At 38.2% G+C, this 9,725-nt stretch overlaps 1 protein-coding gene across 2 annotated transcripts in view; it reads left to right on the forward strand.

Moving 5' to 3' along the window:
- ssh1b (slingshot protein phosphatase 1b) overlaps positions 1 to 8,155 on the forward strand; it is a 32,533-nt gene extending 24,378 nt beyond the window's left edge. For both annotated transcript variants that reach the window (XM_041811590.1, XM_041811591.1), the window contains one exon: positions 998 to 8,155. In XM_041811590.1, coding sequence (XP_041667524.1) covers positions 998 to 1,576 — 579 coding nt within the window. In that variant the 3' untranslated portion in view covers positions 1,577 to 8,155. The remainder of the gene's footprint in view (positions 1 to 997) is intronic.
- Positions 8,156 to 9,725: the final 1,570 nt, after the last annotated feature.

Below are 9,725 nucleotides of genomic sequence, written 5' to 3' on the forward strand. Positions count from 1 at the left end.
TTTTTTTGGGGGGGGGTTTTTTGGACCCTTTCCAACTTTTGCTCTATGGAAACGCAAAGAAATGCGTGCCGTTCCGCACCAAACGAGCTGGATCGCTTGGTAGAAATGACCTACAAGAGATATGCAGCTTGGGAGAAGATTTATTTTGCATCAAGACAACGACCTGAAGCAGACAGCGAACATAAAAAATAGTTTAAAGACAAGAAGGTCATAGCAGACTGAATCAGGATATTTTGCCGCATTTGTTTTACCCTCTGCCTTTGACAGCCTTCCAGGGCCAGCTGCCAAGAAGCATCCCCACAGCATGAAGCTGCCACCACTGTGCTTCACAGTGGTGATGTGTCATATTACTTCCATTTCTTGATGATGGATTTAACTGGACTCTAGGGAAGTTCAGTGCCTTCAAATTTTTAATAACATTTTCTCCGTGTTCTTTTGTCTCCATGGTGTACTGGTAGCCAGGAATACTGATCTGGACCTTCCAGACAGAGGTGTCTTTATACTACAATCATTTGAGACATATTCACAGCACTCGGGTGATCATTATTTCACTAATTGTGAGACTACTAGCACCAATTGTTTAGATCTCTGTTGAATTAGGTCAGTCACTTCAAAGGGGGTGATTAGTTATGCATTCATTTATTTAACCCTACATATTTTTATTTAGTTGACATTACCTTGTAGAAATATGTTTTCACTTTGACATTAAATAGTTTTTCTGTATTTTTTTGTAAAAAAGAAAAGAAAAAAAAAGAAGCCAAATTATATTGAACATTGATTTATAAAATTAGAAAAAGGGTAAAACACCCATGGGGTGAATGCTGTTTATATGCACCATTTATGCTGCTGAAGATTATCAGCACTCTATAGTTGTCAGCCATGCTAATATTAAATGCAACAGCACTCACTTAAGGGGGATTTTGCTTTGATTGCATCTTTTAGATATCGCACATCACTGACTTTATAAATTCTTCTGTTCCAACTTTATCCCATGTAGGACAGTGCAAGCACAGGAAACCCTTTAAAAGTGAAGCCCTCCTACCAGTCCTGCAAAGACTGCCTGCATCTCCCTCAAGGACGGCGCTGTGACCGTCCAGCAGGGGGCCGTTCTCATCGCCTTAACCCCTCCCGCCACTGCACCGTGCCCTCCATATGCATAGATCCGCCCGGGACAAACTTTGCCTCCACCCCGATCCTGCAGTCCCTGCAGGCTGCTGCAGTCATTCCCCCAAACTTCGTCCAACCCTGTAGTCACGTGTACCGCTGTGCCACCTGCCTCCCCGCCGTCCCGCTGACCATACGACAGAAGGTGGTGTCGCCCATGAGCTGTGAGGACACACCTTTTGACCGCAGCTCAGTGGAGACAGAGGACATGGAGGAACCACAGGCGCAGGATGTAGGAGAACAGATATCAAGGGAGGGGACGGGGCTGATTCATGAGACTACAGCAGGGGGTGCACTGGAGCTCCAGCTGCAAATGCCAGGGCTGGGGATGGGATTTGGTCTGGAACTGATGGGACAGAGGGCAGAGCAGCTGGAGAAGATTCCAAATGTGTCCATGGAGGGGCAACTCTAGTGAGGCCTTTGCCTTAAAACAGCATCCAAGGCTTGGATAACATGAAAAAGGAGGTCTAACACCGCCTCCAGCAGGTTAAATATTGCAGCTGTGGGCTTTTTAGATGACTTCTGCTGTGGTGCTGTACCAGAAACAAAGCTCTGCCTTGACCTGTGCTGTCCTAGCCTCATAGCTGCATTTAAAGAGCATCCTGTTCTTATCTGCTGGCATGGAGATCCAGGTGAGGCTGTTTGTTTCAAAGACTCTGCTGTGTCCTCCACATAAAGGATCATCACTGATACTCTGCCATTTTACCCTCAGAACATGTGTAAGAACAGCGGTGTTTTCTCATTTTTGAAAAAGCTACAGCTAGCTCTTCGATGTTGATGTAAAGAAAAAAAAAACCTGAAGTAACATGCTTCTGTCAGTGTACTGTTTGTTTTAACTCTCCAACAGTATTCCTGAATGAGCTCAGTGAATGTTTGCAGTTCGGTTGCATTCAGTATTCCCTCTGATTCCTCACTGATATTTTTCCTGCTGCAGCTGCTTCTGGGCATTTCATGTGAAAGCATATTTTTTTGAAAAGGATACAAGCGTATGTGAGCCTTTCTGATGCCTCTTTGTAAAGCGTCGTACCTCGGATCACAAGCTCCTCAGACTGTTTTTGGTCAAAGACTGTTTTGTTGTCTCTGCTCAGTGGCTGAGTTCACCCGACCTCCTCCATTAAACTTAATGTAATCATGTAGTTACAGCGCTCATTTTAGCCCATGCATGACTTGCAGTATTATGTAACATATCTAAAACGTGCATAGACCGAAAACATTACATTCTTTTTTAACAGCATTTTGGTATTCAGCATCATGGTTCAGCGTCATAAAGGCATAATCAAATATTACATTATCCTTCAGTTTAAATGAATACAACCCCATGCTCTTTAAAGAAAAATACAGCAATGATACATGGGAGAATTACGTGAATGCACTGAATCAGATGTTGGGAAAATTCAGAGGCTTGAAGTTTCTCTAAGGAGATTTTTCTGACCATTGTTAAAAACACTGATCATTTCTGCACTCTACTTTTAATGTCTGAAACTGCTGCTGGTGGGGGGTAGGTGTCACCTGCTTTTGCATTATCAACAGCAAGAATTCCTTAAAAGGGATATTAAGCAGTAAAACCAAACAAGGCATGTTTTTTTTGTTTTTTAACCTCCTGAGACCTGAGCTGTCAAACTTATTTATAAATCCTAAATATGCCAATAAGAATTTTCTAAAAAATTCCATGTCAATTCCTGAACATTTTCAAGCAAATTCCTCCAAATTTCAAAGCAAATGCCCCGAAAAGAATAACTACATTTCCCAAAAATTCCATAAAAAGGACAGAAAATCCCCCAAAAAAGTATAGCAAATTCCCTGAAATTTCCTTAAAATTCCTGAAAATTTCAGGAACACCCAACTCCCAAACCATAACAAATTTCATGAACTTCCATTAAGATATCCCAAATATTTCCAAGCAAATTCCCCAAAACAACCAAACAATTTCCATGAAACTTCCATGAAATTCTTGAAAAAATTAGAAGGAAACCTCCTTCCAAAAAAGAGGATCCCCTTGAAATTCCAAAACATTTACATATAATGCCCAAATTTTACATGAAAATGCTTTAAAATTTTAAAGCAAATTCCCCCAAATATTCAAACAAATTCCCTGAAATGTCCATGTTAATTCTTTAAAATTTCAAAGGATACCCGTAAATTCACAGTCAAATTAATTAAGGTACTTAAAAATTTCACACTTTCCATGAAAATACCTCACAATTTGAAATCAAATTCCCCATACTTACAAAAAAAATCCCAAGAAAATGCCTATAAATTTCAAGCAAATTTTTCCTAAAATTTCCAAAGAAACTCTACAAAATAAAAGTACAGATATCCAAATTTCCTTGAAAATACCAATACTAATATTCCCAATCAATCTGAAAAGGATATTTATTTTAAAAACTACATATTTCCCAATGTCCATGAAAATACCCTAAAATTTTAAAGCAAGGTCCGCAGAACATTCCAGTTAAATTTCCTGTAATTTATGTGGATTGCTTGATAAAAACTCAAAGGAAACCTCCTGCCCAACAAAGAAGTCCCCATTTACACATTCACTTCCCAAATTTCCATTGAAATTCCTCCAACATGTCCAAGCAAATTTCCAAAAACATTCCAAGCAACCCAACCAAAGAAGTTCCCAATCAAATTCCCAATCATTTACAAACCCATTTCCCAAATTCCCAAGAAATTGACTCTACATTTAAAAGCAAAATTTCCCCAAAATTACAATGAAACTCAAAATAATCAAGCATATCCCCAAAATGTCTACAAAATACTTGGTGAACCCAGTAAATACCCCCAAAATATGCAAATAAATTTAAATGAAAATTTCGTAGCAGATTGTCCCAGCATTTCAAGCAAATATCTTAAACTTAAAGGGTCATTCCTGACAATTTTCTCAGAAATTCTAACTGCAGAAATTACTACTATGTTGAAGGAAAGCTAAAATGTAATGTCTCAGAAGTATAACTGGGTCTTAGGAGGTTACGAAACTACTTTTGACGAAATCAGCAAAGAAATGAAGAGTCACCACTTGAGCCACAGGGGGCGCCGACATCAACAAAAAGTTCCTCACTATAACTTCAAACATGATATCATTTTCTGTTTTGAGTCAGATCTTTCCTGATGTAACAAAGCCATATCATGATGCCAAGATTAGCTAACTACCTAACACAGATTTAATATATTTATGATTTCCTTACTCTGGCTAAACCTTTGATCTTTTGTCTCCTAACACTCATAGCAGGCTGCCTTTCCTTTCACCCATGAAAGCTTGCATAGGCATGCGGCACATGTATAGATGAAGCACTTGAGCACAACTCTAGTATCCGTTCACACAGAGCACTCACATAAAGCATTTCAGCTACACTTATTGAAATAATCCGAGAACACTCAAGCAAAAACGTCAGACAGGAAGCATCTTCAGCTGTTTCGCTGCTTGCATTGCAGGTTTCACAATTCAGTTAAGCTGCAGCTGTAATCTTTGATGATAGTTTCTGCAAAGATGTAAAACGAAACTCCAGTTATTATTATTCTGAATTCCAAGTAGCCAAACTAAATATTTATATTTACTGTGAGAAAATGTGTTAAAAAGCATTTTTTATTTTGTAAATCTTTAAACTTGAGGCATGTTTTGTTCCACTTGTGCCGCCCTCATTCCAAAGTTGCTGTGCCACAGGGTTTTCTTCAGTTTGATTGTGTTCTTCCTGTTTTTGGCACGCTGGGTGTGCTGAATGGTACCGAATGATGTGTTTGCAGGAGAAGCACATGCTCGTGTTAATTTTGTTTAAAGATGTGAGTGATTACGAAAAAATGATGGCTGCAAAGAATGAATGGAAACTGTTATCCTCTTTATCCTTTGGGATTATCGTGTACTTTTTGAAGATTTATTTAACTTTTTTCTTTAGTTTGCTCGGTAGAACCTCTTAAGTCCTCTGTACCTTCTCGGACTTGAACTAGAACACGGGGAGCTGCAGGTTTGCTCCAGTAGTTTTATTTATTTAAATAATCTGGTTTTGCCTCTTTACCCTCAGTTGGTTGAGAATGATGAAACCAAGAGACATGGAGTTGTTTAAATTAAACTAAAAACAAACTGTTTGGGAAAATGTGCATTTGTTTTGTTGCAGAGTGAAATGATCTCGGAGGTTAGGCTAACAAACTAGAAAAAAACAATTAAACATGGTTTTTACTTTATCTGAGGGCAAAAAATCCAACAACCAACCTTTACAGCTCACTATATACCAGATAGTTTGTCCTATTTGGGTTTGATGAAAAGTTTCAATAAAACAGCAGATTATTATCTCCATGAGCATTAAAGGGGCTATTGGGTAGGTTTTTTTCAAAAATCCCAAACTTTTGAACCATAACTCTAACAAGAACGCACTGTCCATGACTTGATTACTTGCTGAAAGATAAGAGGTTGTGTGAATGATTTCATGAAACTCTCAGCAAGAACAGAAACAAACAACATTTTAGAAACATACACTTTTCCCTTAAAGGGATAGTTTGTTTTTTTTAGAATTGGGGCCGTGTGAGGTACTTGACAGGTGTATTAGTTACAGGAATACCAGTTAGCATGGCTCTTTTATTTAGTAGGGGAAAGCTAGGCTATAATTAACTACAAACTACTGCATTGTTTTCCTAACAAAAGTCCCTGTAAAGTCCCAACATGTTGAAATAAGGCTACTGTAAACATGTGAAAACCCTGACATCTATGTGTGACTGATTTTTGGATTCAGACTGAAAATTTTTTAGCTCTTTCCTGGATTGGTTCAGTTTGGGCAGTAAAAATATTGCAGCCCATGGCATTTCTGGCTGCTATGGAGAATTACTACTGGCTAAATGCTGTGTTTTTCTTCATTGTGAGGTATATTTACTAAATCAATCAGCCACGATGGCCTATGGATTATTAAAAGTATCATGACAGAGAGATTTGTGCCAGAAAACAGTAAATTTAAACCCCAACTTCTGTCTCTCTGCTCAGGCAAAGCACCAGACAACTGCACTCTAGCCAGAGTTCACTGTAAGTTCAGGGTCAGGCTAATTGCTGGGGTGCTTATCTATTTTTCTGTTGAACCAGAAGGTGCAGGAACAACCATTTACCGCCTGAAGATGTGTTTTAATCCATAGTTCACTTGTCTTTAGCCCTGGATGATTAAAAAAGCAGACTATGGCTTTGTCTCTCTCAAAGCGGCACCAGTTCAATCCCTCCTGTCTGTCAGCATTGCTATGCTAGAGTTTAGTTCAGTATCTAATGGTAGGCACAGTCTGCTCCTGCCAAGTCTGTCAAACTGAAATCCATTGAAGGCTTTTATTTTGAAGAACATCAGGAAATTGAGTTGCAACATAGCAGCATAGCAGATTCCTCCATTTAGACTGAAGCATTTATATTAATTTAAGAGGATCATAATTCTCAAGAGTGGGCGTGGCTTCAGCTCAGTCAACCAACACGCCCACCCCATCCTAGAGCAAATATTATGGCCTCATTTTTTAGGATTTAGAAGCTTAATTTTATAAACTTAGAGATGTTTTTCATGACAAAAATTGAAAATTGGCCTGGTGGTTCATAACACAGTGGCCTGTCATGCTAAAAAGCTAAAATATAGATTGTTTTTTTTTACTTTACAGGGTTGGTAAATGTTTGTTATTGAGCCACCTCTTAGTGCAAAAAGTAGAAGAAACATGCTGAGAATCATGTCTATTTGGTGTATATTTACCCCTCAACTACTATTCGACTGAACCAGCATATCTGAATTGTTTTGCATCTTTATATTTTGACACCCTGATCTAGTATCAGTGATGTTTATGTGCTCCCTATCATCATTTACCTGAGTAATAACCAAAGAAGTCCCCTCACCAAATCCTTCTTGGCTCAGTAAAGCTAGCATAGTTTAGATTGTTGTTGTGTCATCTGACATGGTGATATCACAAAAAAAAAAAAATATGTCTGATCTGACCTTTAGGGTCACACTGACCTACATCTTTTATGGTTTTCATTCTAACTATGGCCAAGTACCTCAAACAACCCCACTTAAAAAACACTGAACTATCCCTTTAATATGATTCTATTTAAACCAGTTGTTCTCAGTTTGTTAGCAGCTCTGACAGGTGGGACTGATCTGTCTGTGACTTAAAAGACCTAAGCTATGTTCCCAGACCACAGCACTACGTTTGCTTCATGTTTAACTTGTTTTTGTATTTAAGTGCCTTAACCTCGGCCTTAGCTCCATCATAAATCATCACAGGCTTTTTCAAAGTTTCTGTGAGTTTGTTGATGGTCTGGCTGTCTTTTGTACATTACTCACCCCCGTCACTCCCAAGAATAACCATGATCCCTGCTATATTTAACTTTGCACAATGTATGCAAACACACGCTCATATAACAGCAGCCTCCTTGACCCTCATATACATGCACACTTGGTGGACTTCCATTATCAGTCACCTATAATAATGATTATTTGATATTGTGGTACTCTATTGGTTCAGTAGCTGGCTGAAGAACCTGACATTTAAATTTAAACATAAATATTTGAAACTAACCCGTCTGTATATAGGTCTTTCTTTATAATTTGTCATCAGCTTGCAGATGTGGTCAGTATTAAGAAAAGCACTGTTACAGCTACTGTGTAATGAAGACTCATAATTCAGTTCTCGTGTTTGTACCACAGCAAAAAAAACGACTTCTTGTTCCGCTTTATTCATTAGGTTATGATTGAATTATTTTTATTGAAATATTCCCAAACTGACAATCCTATTTTGTGAGGGAGGACACTGAGACATATTGCAGGTTAAAGGGGGGTTCGTGCATTTATAGAGAGTATTTAAAGAGCACAAGTCTGCCACAAAGCATGTGAGGTGGAGACAAGTGGTAAATATTGACCTACCTGGGAGTAAAATTTTGTTGTGTTTACTGTTTTTGTTATCTTTCATGTACTGTACTGTACATTGTATATGTTCATGTGTAATGCACTTTTTTTTTTTACATTTTGTTAAGAACGATGTCCAGTCTGATGTTTATCATGGAAATAAAACATTTCCTCTGCATTCTCTTCATTGTGTTTACATTTATATTACTTTAACTAGACTCTTACATGGGACTCTTCTTAATCCTGTTCCTGCCCACTCCAGCTGGATTTCTGACCGTTACCACCTACTTCTGCAGAACGTGTCATGCCAGCACCCACAACAGGTGCGTCTAGGGCTGGGCAATTAATCTCAAATAAGTTTAAATTGCAATACGGCCTGCTGCAATTTACAAATCACAGCATTTGCAATATTTCTTTAACTTGAAATCTATCAAAATACCACTTTAATACATTCTTTTTGCAGCAGCAGAGATTTTATGCACATTATGAAAACATTCAAGTGTCCATTTTTTTAGAATGGTTTACAGAAATCCTTTTTTCTGTTTTTACATGTATTTTTCTTAATCAAAATGAGTGATATAAAAGTGATAATCTCCCTCAATAGAACAATTTATATCAAATTTGCAATATAAGCATTGCAATCACAGTCTTTTATCATTCTGCCCTAGTCCATTCTATCTAATTATGATAAAGCTTAGGGTTAGTGCACAGAAGTCATACCCCCAGCAGCAATCAGCTGATTGCCAGTTTACACCAGTATTCCCTCCCAGCTCCCACAGCCAATCACAGCTTTTCCTCTCAACTCAGCAGTCCATTTAAATATGACGTACTTCTCACTAATCCCTGCTGATGCACCACGCTGCCACTGGCAAGGCTTAGTCTCCTCCACCCCAGCCTCCTCTTTTATAGCAAAAAGCTTGTTACACCCTTATATTCAGATTCATGCTACTATGGATCGAAATAATTTCATTGTTTTTAATATAAATAATCATAAATGCTTCTATCGATATGGGGGTTTCAAGCTTTGCACTTCCAGAAAGTTAAAGCAGGCTGCTTGACTAACCCAGGGCGCATCTGTTAGGCAGAGCCTTCTTCACCTAGTAAAACTGTAAATCCATTCTGAAAAAAATGGTTAAATGTATTATAGTGTTCCTGACTGAGGTTATAATATGGAGTGATTTATTGCTTGAATTTATTTTAAAAAAAACGCACAAGATAAAGAACCGAGTAGTAATCGCTTATTACATCGCAATAAAAGGAGAAAAAAAATCGATTAGAAATTAGATTATTTTTGTGAATTGTTCAGCGCTAGGGGTGCTAGTTTCCTCAACTGCACCCTTGCGATGTGTATTAGTGCCACACATGGATAAAAAAGCAGCTGGGAGTCCCACACCTATTTAACTCCTGTCCTGGTAGTAATAGCAATGCCAAACTTATATTTTCTGACCTAATTTACATATCTATTTTAAAGTCATATAGAAGTTAAATTATTTCCTGATCTCTGGAAAGCTTGTATGTCTTAAAAGCTGTAGTGCACTTCCATCAGCTCTCTCAGACAGTAGACTAATCTCTACTGTATTTTTGCAGAGTATTTTCTGTCCTCAACATTAGATACTTAATGCAATAAGGCCAATTTGCATGGAAAGGGGTGTTTTATCCCCAATAACTGCATAATTGACTCCATGATCAAGTGGGAGAAAGTTCTTTGGT

The sequence above is a fragment of the Cheilinus undulatus genome, linkage group 17, assembly GCF_018320785.1.
Source record: "Cheilinus undulatus linkage group 17, ASM1832078v1, whole genome shotgun sequence".
Classification (NCBI taxonomy): domain Eukaryota; kingdom Metazoa; phylum Chordata; class Actinopteri; order Labriformes; family Labridae; genus Cheilinus; species Cheilinus undulatus.